This window comes from Piliocolobus tephrosceles, chromosome 3 (assembly GCF_002776525.5).
Source record: "Piliocolobus tephrosceles isolate RC106 chromosome 3, ASM277652v3, whole genome shotgun sequence".
NCBI classification, from domain to species: domain Eukaryota; kingdom Metazoa; phylum Chordata; class Mammalia; order Primates; family Cercopithecidae; genus Piliocolobus; species Piliocolobus tephrosceles.
The window spans coordinates 135,458,957-135,481,304 of NC_045436.1; the positions used below are offsets into that span (position 1 = coordinate 135,458,957).

Genomic DNA, 22,348 nt, shown 5'->3' on the forward strand with positions numbered 1-22,348 from the left:
ATTCGGTATTGATGGAACGTATCTCAAAATATTAAGAGCTATTTATGACAAACCCACAGGCAATATCATACTGAATGGGCAAAAACTGGAAGCATTCTCTTTGAAAACTGGCACAAGACAGAGATGTCCTCCCTCACCACTCCTATTGAACATAGTGTTGGAAGTTCTGGCTAGGACAATCAGGCAAGAGAAATAAATAAAGTGTATTCAGTTAGGAAAAGAAGAAGTCAAATTGTCCCTGTTTGCAGATGACATGATTGTATATTTAGAAAACCGCATTGTCTCAGTCCAAAATCTCCTTAAGCTGATAAGCAACTTCAGCAAAGTCTCAGGATACAAAATCAATGTGCAAAAATCACAGGCATTTTTATACACCAGTAACAGACAAACATAGAGCCAAATCATGAGTGAACTCCCTTTCACAATTGCTTCAAAGAGAATAAAATACCTATGAATCCAACTAACAAAGGATGTAAAGGACCTCTTCAACGAAAACTACAAACCACTGCTCAGTGAAATAAAAGAGGACACAAACAAATGGAAGAACATACCATGCTCATGGATAGGAAGAATCAATACTGTGAAAATGGCCATACTGCCCAAGGTAATTTATAGATTCAATGCCATCCCCATTAAGCTACCAATGACTTTCTTCACAGAATCAGAAAAAAACTGCTTTAAAGTTCATATGGAACCAAAAAAGACCCCGCATTGCCAAGACAATCCTAAGCCAAAAGAACAAAACTGGAGGCATCATGCTATCTGACTTCAAACTATACTACAACGCTACAGAAACCAAAACAGCATGGTACTGGTACCAAAACAGAGATATAGACCAATGGAACAGAACAGAGCCCTCAGAAATAATACCACACATCTACAGTCATCTGATCTTTGACAAACCTGACAAAAACAAGAAATGGGAAAAGGATTCCCTATTTAATAAATGGTGCTGGGAAAACTGGCTAGCCATAAGTAGAAAGCTAAAACTGGATCCTTTCCTTATTCTTTATATGAATATTAATTCTAGATGGATTAGAGACTTAAATGTTAGACCTAAAACCATAAAAACCCTAGAAGAAAACCTAAGTAATACCATTCAGAACATAGGCATGGGCAAGGACTTCATGTCTAAAACACCAAAAGCAACAGCAACAAAAGCCAAATTTGACAAATGGAGTCTAATTAAACTAAAGAGCTTCTGCACAGCAAAAGAAACTACCATCAGAGTGAACAGGCAACCTACAGAACGGGAGAAAATTTTTGCAATCTACTCATCTGACAAAGGGCTAATATCCAGAACCTATAAAGAGCTCAAACAAATTTACAAGAAAAAAACAAACATCCCCATCAAAAAGTGGGCAAAGGATATGAACAGACACTTCTCAAAAGAAGACATTCATACAACCAACAGACACATGAAAAAATGCTCATCATGACTCGCCATCAGAGAGATGCAAATCAAAACCACAATGAGATAACATCTCACACCAGTTAGAATGGCAATCATTAAAAAATCAGGAAACAACAGGTACTGGAGAGGATGTGGAGAAATAGGAACACTTTTACACTGTTGGTGGGACTGTAAACTCGTTCAACCATTGTGGAAATCAATGTGGCAATTCCTCAAGGATCTAGAACTAGAAATGCCGTTTGACCCAGCCATCCCATTACTGGGTATATACCCAAAGGATTATAAATCATGCTGCTGTAAAGACACATGCACATGTATGTTCATTGCAGCACTATTCACAATAGCAAAGACTTGGAATCAACCCAAATGTCCATCAGTGACAGACTGGATTAAGAAAATGTTGCACATATACACCATGGAATACTATGCAGCCATAAAAAAGGATGAGTTCGTGTCCTTTGTAGGGACATGGATGTAGCTTGAAACCATCATTCTCAGCAAACTACCGCAAGAACAGAAAACCAAACACTGCATGTTCTCACTCATAGGTGGGAATTGAACAATGAGATCACTTGGACACAGGAAGGGGAGCATAACACACCGGGGCCTATTGTGGGGAGAGGGGAGAGGGGAGGGATAGCATTCAGAGATATACCTAATGTAAATGACGAGTTAATGGGTGCAGCACACAACATGGCACACGTATACATATGTAACAAACCTGCCCGTTGTGCACATGTACCCTAGAACTTAAAGTATAATAATAATAATAATGATAATAATAAGGAAAGCAAAATATAGTCTTTGACAGGACAAACTTTGGAGTTAGACTGCAAGAGTTTGAATCTTAGTTTTACCACATACTGACTGAGTGAGTTTGTGTTACTTAACTTCTCTGTGGCTCAGTTTCTCCATCTGCAAAATGAGAATGATAATAGTACCTAGCACATTACGTGTCTGTGGAGATTAAATGAGCTAATATGTATAAACTTCTTAGAATAGTTTCTAGCATAGTATGAGCAACTGGTGCTTATATACTACCATTATCACAGAAAATAATTCATCTCATTTAACAGCTTTTGTACCCATATTCCATCTTATCTATCAATTCAGCATATATTTGGAATGAGCTGCATTCCCAGATGAGATCTGAAATTGTGGGAGGCAGCATACATGGAGAAGTTCAGGTCTGCAATCAGGGATATTTGAACCCTGGTTCTGTTGGGAATAGTGATGTGATCTTGTATAAGTCATTTATCCTGACTGATCCATATTTCTAAAGGGTGTGTGTATGTAACTTTCATTATAGGGTTTGGAAAAATAAATGTAAATCCCTCTTTTGGTGAAGATTGATGTGATTATGAAAAATGCTTAAAGACTGATAAAAATGAGTCACGTTTGGCTCAGTATCATATAACATATATGTTATATCATAAAGCATATATATCATAGAACTTTGAGGATGATAGACAAATTGGAGAGGGTTAATGGTTTGGACAGAAATTGCCCATGTACAGTTGGCTTGAAAAATAGACACAATTGACTATTTTTCAGTAAGGTTGACTCTATTTGTGAATTTAAGACTTTACATTTTCCTTCCAGCAGTTTCTTTAACAGTCTTATTTTTCTGTTGGGTTCATTTGAGTTCAATTTACCAGCAGTAACCTGTAAACACTTCTGTCAGACAACCTGCTCCACAGTTGATCTAAATCTCTGCAATTACACAGCCTATGATTAATTAATGTCAATGTATAATCCAAAATTTTCATGTATAATCTAGAATTTTAAGTAAATGCTGTATAATCTAGTAGATGATTCTATTCCACCTAGCCTAATGAATGAATATCATACTTCTCATATTCCAAAAAATTGCAATAGACCATATGGAAAATGGATGACTCTTTCTGTTCTATAGAATATGAATTACTTTAAAAAATTAGTCTATTTAGCTGGATTGACTTTTAGAGAAACTGAAAAACTTTGCATGATATTAGAACTAGTAGCATTTTTTTCTTCTTGTTTTTGTGCCTTTTTAGATTTGAAAAAGTAGTACATAGTACGCAACTCCTAGATATAATTGATTCAGTTTCTCACATCCTAAATGGCTGAGCCTAGGGATTGAAGGAAAGAAGCCACATGTTGAGTGAGAAGCCATAACCTCCCAAGGTTTCTTCTGACTGGTGATTGCCTAAAGCACAAGCTAGTGCATTTTAACTGAAGTGTGATGCCAACAGCAAGCACGGTGTGGTATCCATCAATGCTCTGTACCTGTAGCTCTAAACTTGCCTCGGTTATGAACTCTTTAAGAATCAAGAGGGAATTATAGACATGCTCCCCATTAAACTACACATTTTCTTCTTTCCTCAAAGCTTGGTATAGAATTCCAGGAGGCTCCCATGAACTTCCTGAATCCCTTCATTCTCCCCTTTCCCCCTAGTCCCCTGCAGTCTATGAATCCCATGTGTGTAGGGTCCACTGACGTGAGGAGGCATCCTCTCACTGAGCTTGACCACACTTTATTTATTTATTCATTTATTTATTTATTTATTTATTTGAGATTCAGTCTCGCTGTGGTCACCCAGGCTGGAGTGCTGTGGCACAATCTCAGCTCACTGCAACGTCCACCTCCCGGGCTCAAGCAATTCTCATTCCTCAGCCTCCCACGTAGCTGGGATTATATGCGGCCTGCCACTATGCCCAGCTAATTTCTGTATTTTCTGTAGAGACAGGGTTTCACCGTGTTGGCCAGGCTCGTCTTGAACTCCTGACCTCAAGTGATCCACCCGCCCCGGCCTTCCAAAGTGCTGGGATTATGAGTGTGAGCCACCACGTACAGCCTGATTTTTTTAATGGCAATGGGTTGGACATTTCTGAAAACCAGGAGATGAAGACTAATCAGAGGCCTTTGCCCATCCTTTAAGAGTTATTACATACAATGTCACACAGTAACTGAGAGTACAAGCTCAGCTTCTTACATGCCACCTCGCTGTGTCTGATGCAGCTGGATTCTTTTGGATGCTTCTATGTATGTTAGATTCATTCCATTTTAGTTTAAGCTTGTTTCAATCTACCTCTACTCCCTAAAACCTGTTTCTCTTATTATCAAAATCAACACATGTGTCCTCACTTTATATCTACTAGGATAGCTATAATTAAGAAGATAGCTAATAATAAGCATTGGTTAGGTTGTAGAGAAATTGAAACCCTCTTACACTGCTGGTGGGAATGTAAAATAGTGCAATCATTTTGGAAAACAGCCTAGCACTTCCTCAAAAGGTTAAACACAAAGTTACCATATGACCAGCTGTTCTACTCCTAGGTATATACCCAAGAGAAATGAAAATGTATGTCCACACAAAAACATGTACATGTAAAACTAGCAGCATTACTCATGATAATCAAAAGGCAAAAACAACCCAAATACCCATTAACCAATGAGTCGATATATAAAATATGCTATTTCCATATTCCATATACATGAATATCCTATATACAGTGAAATATTAGTAGGCAATAAGAAATGAAGTACTAATGTTACAACTTGGATGAACCCTGAAAACATTATGGTAAGTGAAAGAAGACAGTCACAAAAGACTACATATTCTGTCATTCTATTTGTATGAAATGTCCAAAATAGGTAAATCCATAGAGACAAAGAACATTAGGGATTGCCAGGGGCTGGAGAGGGGAGAAATTGGGGGTGACTGCTAACAGGTATGGGGTTTCTTGTAGGGGTGACACAGTGTTCTAAAATTGTGGTGGTGATGGTAGTTGTTAAACTCTGTGAATGTACTAAAAGCTTTGAATTATACACTTTAAATGGGTAACTGTATAGTATATGAATTATATCTCAATGAAGCCACTACTAAAAAAATAAAGCCAGACCTGTCTTCAAATCACGAGTGTCTTGAGACAAGGATTTGGGTGTGAATACTGAATTTGGAAAGATATTCCAAAGCACAGTCAGGAGGTAGGGCAGTGAGACGGGGGAGGAAGGAAAGCCACTAGTGGGGGTATTAATCGGTGAGTTGATGTTGTGGGCAGTGGGGGCTCCATCCTTCTGGGGCCCCTCAGAAAGGCTGTGCAGACCACAACTCAGAATTACTCCTCCACAGGAAAAGAAAATGGGATTATTTCTATGAGTGTGGACTCCCCAGCACTCCCAGCCTGCCCCATATACAAGCCAAACATGCTCCTACATCAGACAAGAAGAGGCAGAGGCAGAGAGAGACAGACAGACTGACTGCCTGTCATGCAGGTACTGAGGTAGGAAGCAGTCAGAATACACGGAAACTTTACCACTCCTGCAGGGGACACCCAGGGTGACCGAGCGGGTATGGGCAGGGCCTCGTCAGTCCTTCACACACCTGCTTTCAGGGGTGTTACTTAACCTGCACCTCAGTCCCCTTATTCTTAAAATGGAGAAGACAATAGTTCCTGCCACATACGGATGATGTGACGATTAATGAGTTAATGTAGCTGATGTATTTGGGAGAGGTAAGAAGACATATTTTTAATATTTTCCTATTTTTTTTAACTTATCCATGATCGTGTCTCTTCTGAATGAGCTTCTAACGAAGCAGAGAATACGTTCTTCTAAGTTTGAAAAAGAAACAGAAGGTTGCAGAAAACCGTCTTCTTGTTAAGTCCCCCTGCGTTTGATCAGCTTTGAATGGCTGCCGTCTGAAACGTGCCACGTGCTTTGTTAACACATTAGACAGATGCCCATTGCAGTGAGTTCTGTCCCTGGAGCAACACTGTGATCTTCCTCATTCTTGCTGTCCTGCTTTATGGGAACTGTTGGTGGGATTCAAGCAAGCGAGTTTGATCATAACAGTCTCTTGTACTTTCCTTTGCATCTCCTCGTATTTTCCCAAAGTTGTGTTCCGAGGATTATGGGCCCTGGGAGCTTGCTTTCTGTGAAATGTCTGCAGTCTAGGGATGGAAGCCAGTGGCTGCAATCCTAGGGAATTTTGAGTTCCACTCCCGTCAAAGGCATTTATATTCAGTTTGCTTCATTGCTCGTGGACGATTGCAACAGGCCAGTTGGTAAACAGCCAGAGGAAAACAGGGTAAATAATAATAATAATAATAATAATAATAATAATAATAATAATAATGATGAAAAAAAACCTCCCAACTACATTACATCAAGCTCAAGCTATCAGGATGAAAACTTAAAGATTTACTCACTGAAGAAAATATCTCTGGATTTTTTCAGACTGGGACTCTTCAATTAACCTGACATTTCACAAATCCAAAAATTCTGTGGATAAACTCTTTACTTCACTTCGGGATATTGCTGGAGCTCGGAGTCTCATGAAACAGTTTAAGTCTGTATATGTTCCTGGAAATCATACCCACCAGGCAAGTATATACGCTTTAAAGTAACCTTCTAATCTGTTGTACTTCTAGGATTCAGAGACTATAACTACAAGAAAAGATTCAGTTTTAACCTCCCTAAAATCAAAGGTTTGTTCCAGATAAACTCCAAGTTCTCTTTTAGTTCAGAGTTTTGGGTCCCATGGAATCTGAAAGCCTCTCAATTCATTTATGTCCCAGGCTTGATATGGTGGGATGAGCACTGAGTTGGGAGTCAGCCATGGCTTTCTAACTGTGGGTCTGTCGTAGACTGATTCTATAGCCTTCTGCAAGTCCCTTCTCTCCTCTGGGACCCAGTGACTACAAGTACGAAATGAGGGGCTGGCCTTAGAGGATTCCCAAGTTTCTGGATCTAACCAGTCCATAAATATTTTGAACAAGTAGAATAATGAAAAGCACCTAATAATGTTACAACAAGGGAAAAAGTTTGTGATGAAAACATGTGTTATTTGAAATTCCTCCACTGCTTTCAAAGGAGCGCAGGGGGGCCTGAAAAGAATGTTTTTTGAACATTGAGTAAGAAGATGTTATCAAGATTAAGGGGTAATTGCTGTGTAAAAACTCACAGGGGGAAAGTACATAGAAGATCCAAAGGGAAGCTTAAGCAATAAGGAAAGGTTAGAGCCATTGAGGCTAGGGAGTCTTTGTTGGACAAGGTAGGAGACAGAACTAAGGTTCCTGGTGGTCAAAGATGAGCTCTCAGAGAAGAACAAATGTTTCTGATGGAAAAGATGACTATTTTATATAAATAGATATCCATCCATCTATTTTATATAAATAAATAAGATGAAATCTTATTTATTTCTCCATAAAACCTTTAGTAAAATCAACTTTATTCATTAAGGCTTTTTGGAGAGCTGAATGTGCTATTAGTGAGGAGGAGTTCAGCTTCAGGGTGCCGACTCTTTAAGGGAGACTTGAGCTAATGTTACCCACTGCAGCCTAGCACAATCCAGATTCTTCCTCCAGTATCATGTATTTGTTTGGGAGCTGGTACCTGAAGAGCACTTCTACATTGGATTTTTACTTTGATTGCCAAAAGTTATGCCAGGGAGGCATTATTATTCCAAGATCCAGGAAGGCCAAGTAACGTGCCACAGGCATGCAGATGGCCAGGGGCGGATGCCAGATCTTTGCTGCCAGCCCAAAACCTCCTCCCCGACTATAATATGGTTCTCATGGAGATTCTAGAAGTGTTGATTGATGGTGCTGATGGTCATCTGAAGTCACCTACCAAGATACTGAAGACCTTAGAAACTGTCACTCTGCTTAGAAACATAAAGATTTTCACCCTTTACTCAAAGATCTGAGAATGCCACGGCCACAAAATACAGATAAAATCACCCCAATAATCATATGTAGTTTTGTCATTTTAAAAAATCAGCGATCTTAAATACTATAATGTGGCCTAGTTCCAAAAGACATGCTAGAACTAGTGATATATGATGCATTGAGACCAAAAATGTCAAGAAGCAAGTGGCTGGTGTAGTTGGCAAAGAGAAAATAAACCACTAAATGAATGAGGTCTTTTCCATTTTATGTCATCTGGGTGACTGATTTGGCCAACTTCACGTAAACATGGATTAGCTCTGTATCTTCGCACGATAAGGACAATGATGAGTTTCTTAGACCTCATCTCCTTGCTGCCAACACTGCCGTGTCTCCAGGCCTCAAAACCCTGTCCTGCGGCAGTGGCCTTTGGAAAATGGAGTTTCCCTTTGTTGCATATGTCCCCCCTTACAAGAGTCAATAATGCCAGCACCCTCCCAACAATCCTAAGCATCAGTGAGTGGGAAGTGAGGTGGAGGTAGGGTAATGTGTGTACATTGGGGGGGACTGCATAAGTAATGATACAGACACATGGTGAAATGCTGTGCAACCATTACGATGAATGGAATACGCTTAGATATGCTGAGCAGGGTGTGTGTTTGAATCCTTGGCCCAGGGTCCACTTCTTGGGGAGCTTAAACTGAAACAGAGCTCAAACTGAAACAAAATGATCAATTGGGTGGCAGTGGGGGGACATGTAGGTCATTCTGTAAAGCATTATTCTATTTTTATAAAAATAGAATAAAATAAATATTTCATAGTTATATATATTTAATGTCTTTAAAATTTAGGAAAAATTTATAATGGTTACCTTGTGGTGGATGTGTAGGGTTGGATGGGTAAGGAGAAACACTGATTTCTTGCTTTATTTTTACATATTCTATATATATGACATTTTTAAATGGGGTTATGGGTAATTTTTACCTCTTTGGGTTTTTCAGTGTTTTTCAAATTTAAAATATTTTTAAACTACAGATGTAAGCCTTGTGAGAACAGGGATTTTTATGGGTTTTGTTCACTGCCATATCCCCAGTACCTAGAGTGGCATCTGTCACATAGTGGATGCTTAATAAATATTTATTAGGTGCATCTTAAGTACAATATATATCTCTTTATTACAGATCAGGGGATTTATTGGGACACAGAATATGCATACATAGGAAAGTACAAGTGTCCAGATTAGACTCAGAGTCCAGCTGTGTATCCGGTTTTTAAAAAATAGTCCTTGGCTGAACAATCTTCTGTTTATCCCGTCTCCCATTTTGGTCCTCAGCCCTGTGGCTCCAGAAGAAATCTGTGCTTTCTACCCAACTCCATGCTATCTCCAGACAGAATCTGATTGAGATATCCTGGGCTCCCCGGTCACATGGGAGAGCACTAGCTGACCTGGCCCTGGGTTCCTGTTCGAGGTCTGACCTATGCTGCACAATAGGCTCTAGGCCTTGGGCCCCCACTGGCCCCACCTTCCCTCCCAGTGGCCCTCGCTCCTGCTGTGATGCACATGCACTAGTCTCAGAGCCACTCCTGTTTCCCTTGCTAGGACTAGGGGCACCCCTTATTTTAATCTTTATCCATTACCCCTTTAGGAAAATGTGTCAATCACAGTTCAGATGCACAAAACAGACACCATCTAGTCATTTTAAGGAGAAGGTGTTCCAACTGTGTTACATCAAGCATATAAAATCTCTAGAGGGGTCAGAGGAGTGGGATCTATACTAGACCTCCAGAAATAAATCCCAGAACATCACCACAGGCCTGGCCCTCCCGGGCATCCAGGACCTTTTCACAGCCTGGAGAGTGAGGGCAATGGGGATCAAGAGGCAACCACAGAAGCTCTTGCCTTAAGGAACATGTCACCAAGACTGGAGACAGCGCCTGTCTTTGATCACCATGGTATCTGCATGGGCTAGCTCAGTGCTTGCCACCTAGTAGGTGAGTAGATGGATGGCTAGATGGATCCTAGACTGTACATGCTATCTAGAATGGCATTTCTTACATTTTTAATTCTTAGTGAGAGGGAACTTAGCACAGAGGATAACAGAACAGATTTTCAAGCCAGAGCATCAGGGTTCACAGCCCAGCTGTCCCCTCTGCTAACTGTGTGACCTTAGGCAAGCGACTTCACTTCTCTGTGCCTGGTTCCTACTCTGTAAGAAGGAGCTAATAATAGTAACTCTCTCATAAAAATGCTCTAACGATTTGGTAAATTAATACATGCAAAACTCTTAGAACACGCTGAGTGCAGTGGTTCACACCTGTAATCCCAGCTACTGGGGAGACTGAGGTGAAAGAATAACTTGAGGCTAGGAGTTCAAGACTAGCCTGGGAAACACAGCAAGACTCTATCTCTAAAAAATTCTTAAATTTTAAAAAATTAGCTGGTGCGGTAGCAGGCACCTGTAATCCCAGCTACTAGGGAGGCTAGGGCAAAAGGATCACTTAAGCCCAGGAGTTCTAGGCTGCAGTGAGCTATTATTGTGCTACTGTACTCTAGCCTGGGCAAGAGTGATACCCCTTCTCAAAAACAAAAAAGAAAAAACTTCTTAGCATAGTATCTGACATCCAGACAGAACTATGTAAGTATTTGCTATCATAGCCATTGCCACAGTAAAGAACAAAAGAGGCGTTTTCTTTGTCCTCTTTTGCAACATTTTAGCTTTTCCTTTGTTAGGACATGGGCTGCACAGAAAGGGTGTCTTTCAAAAGCTGAGTGTCATGTTAGCTGCTGTGGGGAAGAAGGTTTATTGCTGATACCCATTTATTTTAAAAGGTTGGGTTTGTTGGTCGCTTATGTTGACTGGAAACCTAAGCCCCCACCTGTGCCTGTACAGAAAGTCTTTTTTTTTCTCTTTGAGACGGAGTCTTACTCTGTCGCCCAGGCTGGAGTGCAGAGGTGCGATCTCAACTGACTGCAACCTCAGCTTCCCAGGTTCAAGCGATTCTCATGCCTCAGCCTCCCAAGTAGCTGGGACTACAGGTGCGTGCCATCATGCCCGGCAAAATTGTGTGTGTGTGTTTTTAGTAGAGACAGGGTTTCACCATGTTGGCCAGGCTGGTCTTGAATTCCTGACCTCAGGTGATCTGCCCACCTTGGCCTCCCAAAGTGCTGGGATTACAGGCATGAGCCACTGCGCCTGGCCACAGAAAGTCTTCTTGCCCTTCCGTTTCTTACTGCAAATGCTCAGTTTAATGAAAGGTTTAATCTCCCCACTAAATGCCACAGTGTGTGATGTGATGCCATTCCTCAGCTGCAACACCAGGAGGGTATTAGGCAGATATCTCAGGGCAGGGAGCTTATACGGGGCATTCAGACAAAATACTGTATGGCTTTCACATGGCTTACCTTGGCATGCATCTCGAAGAGCAGGGCTGAGCTGCAGAAAACCTTCCACAGACGCATATGTACTTTATGCCTCCAGCATGTTGAACAGGAGCATTTCGAACAGCAGTGCCTAAGAAGGCTTGATTAATCTTGTGCCCAGTGAAATATGGCTCTCTGAACAGGCTTTAGGCCTGGCCTGTTTTGTCAGCAATCCCCAGCCCTGGCCTCCAGCTGTTCTTTTCCTAACAGTGCTAAGTTCTGTTCCTCCTCCTGATTCTTTCTAACAGACCTGCTAGCATCCTTTCTGAAGGAATCAGCATGGGATAGGACTAAACTGAGGGCCAGGAAACTTGGCTCTGTCCTGAGTCTACTTCTAATTGGCTGTGTGAACTCAGGCAAACGTGTTAATGTGTTTGGGCTTTGCCTTCTTCATATTGAGTTGAAGGGGCTATACTCAAATTTTTAAAAACGAATTTGCTCCTGGATTGAAGCATGGGTGGGTGGATGGATGGATGGATGGATGGATGGATGGATGGATGAATAGACAGACAAATGAACCATTTTAAAATCGACAAATACATTGCTTTAAGAAGATGAAAGGAGAAAAAAACAGTCATCGTATAGCAAAAAATAAAAATAAATGAGCCATGGATTAATCAAAGCCATGAGCAATTTCAAACAGATGTTTTCTGTGCTGTCTTGAGTTGAAACAAAATGAATACCCTCCCAGTAAGCCTGTTTTTCTGAGAGGCTGGTTGTTTAGAGTCAATTTTGCAGAAAAGGGAGAAGCAAGCATCTTCACTAGCAGAACTGAGGAGTCCCCAGCTACACCAACAACAACGAGCAAAAACAAGGTCAGCAGCCCCAGCTGATAGAGATGTGACTGTGGCTACAACTGGGTTTTCTTGGAAACGGCTATCCTAGGTCATTTTTAAGGTGCACCAAATTCAAGATGTTGTAGTTACACTACTTTCTCAAGATTGTATCTGGCTTATTATATATTATGTCAGGAACTGCTGCTATACTCACTGCTTTTCCTCAAGAGCTAACATTTAAGTCAACAAAAGAATCTTCCAGACTCACCACACAGTATGTTCACCCCAAAAGAGTAACCAGAGACATTGACACAAGTATTTTAGTTACCGTATTTTACTTAAATGTGATATTTTTTGAAGATTCATTTTTTGAAACTTCAACTATTCCATGTGTATCAGCCATCAGGGGTCTCTTTACGATCTACCAAGCTATCAGGCCAGCCTCATGAGGCCCTCATACAGGGCCATGATATGACCTTCATGGGCCCCTTTTTTTGTAAAAATAAAAAAATAGTAAAAAGTATATGGTACAGTTTCATTGGTGTAAAAATAAATACATTAATATTACATATCAAAACATCACTTTCACCTTAAAGTATTTTTTCTTCTGATTAAAAAAATGCATTTTCATGGGCCCTGAAAAGGAATGTGGGCCCAAGGCACTATATGTTTGTATCTAACAAATAAGTCAGCTCTGTGGTCATGGCTCCCACTTGACGCAAGTGTGCCCGAGACGGGAACGTAGCTCCCCATCAGGGGAGCTTCAGGCATTTTTCTTCCTTGGAGTCATCCTTATGACCATCCAGGAAGCTTGAAGCAGTCCACACAGCTACTGAGGAGTTACTTGGACTGGTTTCAAGGTGACAGCTCAGGAGTGAGATAGATTCACATGGGATGAATACACAAGTCCCCTGACTTAAAATCCTCATATCCTATAGGAGCTAATTTCTCTGTAAGAACTCCACAGACATAGCTTCCAGCACTCTTCAAAGGGACATGTCCAATTATTATTCAAGAGTTATTATACTCAGAGAAGCCTAAAGCTCTGGCTTTCTATCAGATATTTATAGGTCTTCCAGCTTAATACAATTTACCAACCAGGGGTCATTTTTGTCATAAGCAATCTTGCCTGGCTGCATAGTTTGACATTCTTCCTTTATCAGGTTTCCAGGGAAACAGAGATAAAAAGTTAACCAAAGGTTAAATTCTTATGTAGAAGGGAAAAGGGTTTAATAATCTATTACCTACAACCTGCAGCTTGCCAGTTGTTAAAGAAATATTTACACTAATGTTCCAATCAAAACTTAACGGTGTGTATGGCAGAGACCATGCTGTGTATTCCCAAAACTCCATTGCCTTTTCTTCTGGGGCAAACAGACTACTTTTTCCAGGTTCCCTTGTAGAATTGTGACTAGTTATGGCCAATGAACTGTGGTGGAAGTGATACATATCACTTTAGGACTGGACCCATAAAATCTCTGGAAATCCTTCATATTCTCTCTCTCATTCATCATCTGCTGATAAGAGGCAAAGTCTTCAGTGTAGATTCGAATGCTCTAAGAAATGGTATAGCACAGTGGTGCCCAACCTTTTTGTCACCAGGGACCTGTTTCGTGGAAGGCACCAGGCAGTGCGGGGTGGGGAGTTGTGGTTTCAGGATGATTCAAGCACATTGCTTTTATTGTGCACTTTATTTCTATTATTATATTGTGACATATAATGAAATAATTATATAACTCACCATACTATAGAATCAGTGGGAGAGGTTAGTTTGTTTCTCTGAAACTGGACAGTCCCGTCTATGGGTGATGGGAGTCAGAGACAGTGACAGGCCATTAGACGTTAGATTTTCATAAGGAGCATGCAACCTAGAACCCTCGCATGCGCAGTTCACAGTAGGGTTTGTGCTCCTAGGAGAATCTAGTGCCATCACTGACATGACAGGAGGCAGAACTCAGGTGGTAATTTAAGTGATGGGAAGCAGCTGTAAATGCTGATGAAGCTTCGCTCATTCACCCACTGCTCACCTCCTGCTGTGTGTCCCAGTTCCTAACAGGCCACGAACCAGTAGCGGTCCATGGCCTGGGTTTGGCGACTCCTGGTGTAGCAGGAACCTGGGTCTCTGAATGATTGGGCAGGGCCACATTGGATGTGATATAAGCAATAAATCAATGACCAGCCCACACTGGATGTGATATAAGCAATAAATCAATGACCAGCAAGAAAAGGAAAGAACAAATTTTTCTGAGTTTTTCATGCCTCTCCCAATCTCCCAAAAAGGTGAACTGGCAGAGAGTGTTTGATCAGGAAAACTAAATTACTATGGTTTACCCTCCTAATATGGAGAGAAACTATATGGCTAATCCCTCCTCTGGCCCTTGCTAGCACGTGAGAGAATCTTTGAGTACAGCACCAGAGAAACCACATCTGTCTCCATTATCACCACCTTCTACAGGGTCCTTTTCTGAGAAGTGAGTCATTCCTGGCTGAGTAGAAAATTTCGTGGAAGTCAGAGGGTTCCCATCTAAGAAATCATTGCCAAGCAGTTCATTCTAACCAGATTTCAGTGACATGATTTAGGGCACAAAATGGTCCAAACTAAGTGGCTGAGAGACAGAAACCAAAGGTTCTCCTCATTAAAAACTTAACTGGAAATTTTTTTCGTTAAGAAGGCACAAGTACTGTTTCGTGCCTGAGAAAGTCTTTACCAAATTGTGCTCTCTGAATACACAATGTTATCCAGTTGTTCTGTACTTAGTTCTTTCAGTAGAAAATTTAGAGGGTTTTTTCCCCACATATTCCCATTCAAGTAGGAAAATCTATCAACTTCTCTATAAATTAATATTTACATCATTTACTATGCTTTTGGTTACAATTAAAAATAGGTAAAGAAAAAAGTTCTAAAAAGCTGAAACAAGATAGGTAATTTTTTTCTGCCTTTCTAGCCCCTGATTCTTGCCCCCTCCTTTTTTCCCATTTTATGTCTTTTTTTAAAATCTTAATGCTTTTAGGTAAAATATTAAACCAGAGTGTCCCTCTCATCCTCTATGGCATTGTTTTAATGGAATAAATACATTTTAGAATAAATTTTTACAATATTCATTATCTCATCTTTTCTGTTAATTTCTGTACCTGTTTTTGTCAGTGTTCAAGATTTGTTGTGTTTTGTTTTGTTTGTAGACTTAATCAGCTTCTGTTACTATTATAGCATTATGCTCTAATAGTATATTAGAGCATATACAATCAGTATTACAAACCATACTGATTGTATGCAAACAATCTGATTGTTTACTAAATAAAATGCCACTTTTACCTTGAAAAAAAAAAAAAAAAAGAAAGGTAATTTATGAAATCCTATGACTTAAAAGTCTAGAGGAGGGGTAGCTTCAAGTGGTGAGAGGCCATTGCCAGGGTAATGGTGGCAGGAATTGCAAATAAACAGGAGAAGCAAGTTCCTGCCTGTTCTTCCTGCGTTCCAGTCTCCCTCTAGTGCCTCCTATCGGCAGAGTCTAACAGACCTAGCTGACAAAGCACAAAAGTGGTTTTCAGAATCTCAGCCCAGCATCACAGAACTGAGTCTAGCAAAGAGGGTTTGGAGTTAAGAGACAATAGCTTAATAATGACCACATTTTCATAGAAAATGTTATTTCAAAATTATTGTTATATGAAAAGATAATGAGAGAGAAGGCAACCAAAAAAATGTAAGAAATGAATATCAGAGAGGTAGGTCAGGCAATTAATTAATAAAAGCATTTATGTTCTTTTTCTGGAATATGTGATGTGTTTGCTGTTACTTTTCTGTATTTTAAATCATAGTTTCCTTTCTTCTGCTAAATAAATGTTCACCTACATACCTTAAAAAATAAAAAACAAAAGATTTTCAACATTCCCAATGTAGCACAGAGCAATCACAAAGCCTCAAGAATGAAGAGGTTAAGAAAACAGCACTTCTGAATCTCTGCTCACTACCCCCAAGGAGAACCCAGCTCAGCGGGCATTTTTCTCCTGGATGTTTCATTCCCCAAAATTTAGTCAAAAGTGGAGCAAGGGAAAGAGAGAGTGATCCTAGTGTCCCTACTTTCCCCAATCCCTCCATAACTCCTGCCTTCCCCTGTCTCCCAGTCTACAGTGGGGTCACAGAACCCCTGAGAACAAATCCTATCACCCCAGGTACCCTGTGCCTTGCACAGAGGAGGTACAGAGTATAGTGTTTTTGCTTAATTACAGAACCACCTTTGTGCTGTGTATGATCTCTTTTTCAGAATCACTACTCTTCCTTTTTGTACAGTACATCTTATGGAGAATAACAATCTTTTTTATTTTTTTGTAGGTTAAGGGTTGCAGTTCTCATGCTGCTAATAAAGACATTCCCAAGACTGGGTAATTTATAAAGAAAAGAGGTTTAATTGACTCACAGTTCCACAGGGCTGGGGAGGCCTCAGGAAACTTACAATCATGGCAGAAGGGGAAGCAAACATGTTCTTCTTCACAGCAGCATCAAGGAGAAGTACTGAGCAAAAGGGGGAAAAGCCCCTTGTAAAACCATCAGATCTGATAAGAACTCTCCCACTATCATGAGAACAGCATAAGTGTAACTGCCCCCATGACTAAACCACCTCCCACCAGGTCCCTCCTGCTACATGTGGGGATTATGGGAGCTATAATTCAAAATGAGATTTGGGTAGGGACACAGCCAAACCATATCAGGGGTATATTTTCTTCTCTCTTAAATATGACAGCCTATGTGTATTTCTCTGTGATTCTGCTTAAAGTTATTTTATATAATAAGTTTTAATAGATTAATAAAATAAATAACTGTAAGCTTCTGGAAGGAGGAAATGTCCTTTTATATCTTTATATTCCCTTCATGCTTTCTATCAGAATTTCATTCAGTTACAAGTAACAGAGATCTGAAAAATAGTGGCTTAAACATACAAGGTTTTATGGTGACATGTAAAGTAGGCACTAATTTAGCCTGTCCATGTTATGGTGATAGTGACTCCATAAATCATCCCTTACCAAGTTTTCTCTAGCTCTTTGCTTCACCATCTCTAACGAATGCCCTGTCTTCCAAGATGGCTGCTGGAGCTCCAGGCTTCACTTCTACATTCTAGCCAGCAGAGCAGAGGAAAGGAGAAAAGCATATCCTTCCATTTTAAAAAGGAGACTTTTGAAATTCTTACATTACCCTATTTGCCCAGACCTTTATTACATGGCTATACTCAGCTGTAAGGAAGGCTGGAGAATGTAGTCTTTTAGCCAGCTGGTAATGTTCATGGCTAAAGATTGAAGTCTATTACCAAGGAAGAGATCAATTATTATTTGATGATAGTGCTGGTAAGATATCAGATTATTGGCCAAACAACTTATTGTGGAGGAGCTTTAAAGAGATTAAAGTTTAAGAGAGTCAATGTCCAGAAAGGCTAAGGTGATAGAAGACGATTCAAAACAATTTACTCAGGGAAGAGTATTTGCAGGATTCAGAGGCCACTCCATGGCCCTTTTTTTACATTTAAAATAGTATTTATTAAATTTTCTTATGATTCTGGAAGTGGACTTCTTAATTTTGGAAAATTTGGGAAAATAAAATAAATGTCTCCTACTTCCTGAACTTAGAGATAACCCTAAATAACATTTTGGTGTGCTTTACCTCAATCTCTTTTTCATGCATAAGAATTTATTATTTTTTAAGAATTGAAATGAGATCATTCTTGCTGTCTGTAGTGGTGTTTTAAACTGTGCTGTAAATAAATAAACAATACAATGAAAAGTCTTCCTGTCACCTTTCTCCCTTGCTTGGTGTGCCACCCCATAATCGTTGCTGCTGATAGTTACTATGTTTCACACCAGAGTTTATTTTTGCATAGTTCAGCAAATATAAACTTCCATATTCCCCCTGCCACTTTTTACACAGATTCTAGCCCATCATACACAGTGTTCCTCACCTTGCTTTTTTCATTCACACACTATTCTGTGCCTTGTTTCTGCCACACAAACACAGAGCTTTCCTCTTCTCTTTCATGGCATTTCTCCCTGTGGATGCACCCCATTTATTAAACAGCTCCCTACTGATGGCGCTTGGGTGGTTTCTAATCTTGGTACTACAAACAATAAACAGCTTTTTTGGATCTCATTTGCATACATGAGCATATGCAAAGAATAAATGACTAGGAGTATGATTGCTATGTGAAATGCATCTGTGATATTAATAGGTATTATCAACTTGCTCTCTGCATTGATTGTAACAATTAACCCTCCCACCAGCAATGTATTAGAGGGCCTGTGACCCCATGGCCTCATCAAAAGAGTGTATTTTCAAACTTCTGGAGTTTTGATAGTCTGATTTAAAAAAGAAAAATCCATCTTGGCATAGCTTTAGTTGCAATTTCTTTATGAGCAAGGTGGATCCATAGTTTTCAAAATATTCCTGTCTGACCAGTGTTTCTGTTCATTGCCTTGCCCTTCGTGATCATTTAACTATGAGATCTCTGGACAAACAATGCTCTGTTTGACTAATAAACATAAAAGAGTTGATATCCCCAAGTGAGAAGATGCTAGTTTTCCCTGCATCTTATCCCTGGGAAAGATGCCAGCTCTATTCGTGCTGAATGGTTATGATTTTGATGGTTTATACCTTGCTTTATTTCTAAGCTATTTTAAATAAGAAAATTGGAAAGGGAAAATTAGAGTAGAAAAAAGTGACTGGAAGAAAAGCAATATGAAGCCAGGAATGAGGTCAGTACACTAAATATTCTAGACAGTTGCTACAGACAAGTCACATATTTGGCCAAAGAGAGAAAGAGTTTAATACAGGATATGCCTCAACTGTGCCCTGTTAGAAACTGGCTTTACTGAAGCTATAATAGATCAGAGAGTGCATTGAGAGAAGATATTCCTTCCTCCTTTGCCCTTCATGCCCCAGACTTCGTGCCATATCTGACTGGAGGATTGGGAGGAAGGTGGTGCACCAAGTGGGAAAAGAAAACACGAAGAACTTGGTAACAAGAACTAAGAAAAGAGGTGGAGAAAAACAGCTCAGAAAGTGCCGGGTCAATAAGGCAGCTGGCTCCCAATATAACCTAAATGTGGATGGATTATTCAGGTCACAGAAAAGGAAGGCATTTAGCAGCACTTATCAAACTGTAGAAGTTGTTGCAAACTAACATCTCCCTAATTCTATTGAAATTCTTATGATACCATGTAGTCTGCTTTCTGACCTTTGTCAGATTCCTTTATGTCATCTTAGCTTCTTTTCCTGGCCAAGTCATTCTTGGGAGTTGAGCTCTGTGGAAGGAAGAGGGATTGTTTTAAGCTTGGTTATTGACAGCACATTGTAAGTAACATTGGAGTTCCTAGCAGAAGAGAGCATAATTCTAAGAATATTCAGGAAAAACTGGAGACCATCTTCATGTCTGTATCAAATGACAGTAGTTTGTTTCTCAGTATACTTCATGCATAAATTGTCACTTTAAATAGAAAAATTAGTCATAGTATGATTGTAGCTCTGATAAGATATATTTGCTTGTAGAAGGGAGCATGAGAAGCAGAAACGCATGCTAAAGCATTGGGTGAAAGTTTATTTTAAAACCCAATGTTGTCATATTGTCTTTTCTCTCTCACACACACACACACACACACACACACACACACACACACATCATAGCCATTGCTCAGTATCAAAATAAACTTGCTTTGCTTTCTTCATTGCAGATAAAGCTGTACTCTCTCCAGACAAACCAAACAATCCCTTTACTCACAGTATTTTGTCTTTCCAGGCATCTTATAAACCATTGTTGAAGCAAGTTGTGGAGGAAATATTTCATCCCGAGAGGCCAGATTCCATTGATATTGAACACATGTCTTCAGGCCTCACTGATCTCCTTAAAACTGGATTTAGCATGTTCATGAAGGTAAAGTAACCATGAAGATGTAATCCTGAATGTAGAAATGTTCTCTTTGCTGGGCGCTGGCACCCTGTTAACCCTAGCCAGCACCACACAGATAACATTTGGTATTTTGGCTCTTCTAAAATCAAGGGCAATCTTTATCTTTTGATTACAAGCAGCCTGACCTGCTAGCCTCATACAGCTTCTTCTGACCTGAGCACCATGGTCTTTTCTGGTCAGCACATGTGGTCTAAGGTGGAGGACACAAGCTCTCTGGGACAGCACTATTGAAACTCTCCTCCTTGCAGTCTATGTTTTCACTTAAAATGAATCCACATAGCACACACCGGTCTTAGTGACAGCCCTTTGCTCTTAATTCTAGAACTGATTATATAGGATGGCGAGTGGCTCTGCTCAGTCCTCTGGCTAGCATCACATCAAAACCCACTTGGAAATGACTTTTGGACTGGCAGACTCCTAGGTGACAAGTGCTAGAATTTATCTGGCTCATATCTGGGGTGGGTCAAAATGACTGACCAGCCCTTGAAGTGGGGATGAAAGGAGGAAAAAGTACACAAATGTGATCTATTTTTAACCTACTGTAGAGTTTCTAAATCTAAAAAGTTTTCAATAAGATTACAGGCTGACCTCTCAGTCCATGCCAGGATTTCACTTGTAATAACTCTTGGAAGTAACAGAATGTTTTGCCAGCATCAAAGCATCTTTGAAATCATGAATTAATCTACCTAAGAGATCTGGCCTTTCAGAGTTCAATAAATGCATATTCCAGGAAAACTGTTCCACTCCAAAAGCCAGAGGACAGATGCCAGACAATCAGACTCTAAACCAAGCAGTAAACCTGCTGGAGTGGACCTGCAGGTCTCCTTCCTGCTGTTCCCAATTTTCAGCAACTTCTGTTGCAGTGCCTGATTGGTGCATTTTCCTTCTATATTTTTTAATAAAGCAGTGCAGTCAGCTTCTTCAAAGTGTTTAGGGACTTCTGAGTTGGTATAAGTAGGCCCAGAATTGGTCAGTGTCTCCCTATCCTGAGTAGCCCTTCATGGTGGCTAGTTGGTATAGAAACTCCCAGAGTAGACACAGTTTCCAAACTTTTCCACTTGAGCATTCTCTTCCTTCATTCACAGGCGTGGCTTTACCCTGAAGAGAGACTAAAATAACAAGTCTGGACTTTCAGAGCCTGGTTATTAAGGTCTGAGGATGGCCCAATTCCCATGTGTCCTCTCCCAGACAGGCTGCTGTGTCTGTGGTACAGTCAGACCCTGTAGAGGGGGGTCTGACCAAGGGTACAAATGAAGGCTCCACCCCACCTGCACTCGGAGAGTTGCAGTGTAGGTGACAGGAGGCCCTAACTCTGCTCTTTATCCACAGATGTTCCACAAAAATAACTGTTTATTAGCCAAAGGGATCTTTGATCAAATATGTTCCAGAAACACTGGCTTAAACAACAAATTTGGTTGTTTCTTTGTAGTCCAACATCATAGTGCCTTTAATACACTAATGGACTTTACAATCCTTCCTGAGGAGTATATAGACTATATTATAGAACATAGTTGTGTTGTGTAAGGAATATCCACCTGCATTTTCTGTCACTGTTTCATGAAACAAGAGTGTCACTTGTTGTTCTTGTTGTTGTTGATCATGTTTATTTTGGAGTTTATTTTTTAATGACCCTTTCAAACACTGCAGAGTGTTTTCTACATCGCTTCCTGCTCCACTGTCCTCAAGCAGGCTCTACCTCGGAAGATGTTTAGAACCGTCCTGGGCCAGCACTGGGCTGTTGTGTTTCTCTCCATTTCAAACCCCCAGTGTTAGGGCTCATGACGAAATGCTCTGCCAGCTTAAGACTGATCTCAGAGGGAGGTTTCCAAGTAATGGATTTAAGAAAAAGGAATTTGTGTTCCCCCAGTTCCCCCAGCAGCTGTCAGGATCCATTCCTCAGCCTTTAGCTGTGAGGCCCCAGCTCTCAGTTGCCAGGGCATCTCATCTGTCTATAGGGGGTGGGGAGAGTCCTGGTGGGCTGGCAACAAAGCCCTCTCCACTCCAGCCCCCAAAGGAGAGTCATTTTGTTTATTTTCTAAATGGGCCTTCTCCGTGGCTGAACCCTCCTACCACTCCACATGGTACAGCAGTTACCTCTGGCGTATGTGTTGGGGTTTGGACAAAATTGGAATGAACTTAA

The 22,348-nt window shown here is 40.4% G+C and overlaps 1 protein-coding gene across 2 annotated transcripts in view; it reads left to right on the plus strand.

The window, feature by feature from the left end:
- Nucleotides 1–22,348, plus strand: part of SCFD2 (sec1 family domain containing 2) — a 479,293-nt gene that overhangs the window by 430,065 nt on the left and 26,880 nt on the right. For both annotated transcript variants that reach the window (XM_023183117.1, XM_023183119.1), the window contains 2 exons: nucleotides 6,636–6,781; nucleotides 20,038–20,172. In XM_023183117.1, coding sequence (XP_023038885.1) covers nucleotides 6,636–6,781; nucleotides 20,038–20,172 — 281 coding nt within the window. The remainder of the gene's footprint in view (nucleotides 1–6,635; nucleotides 6,782–20,037; nucleotides 20,173–22,348) is intronic.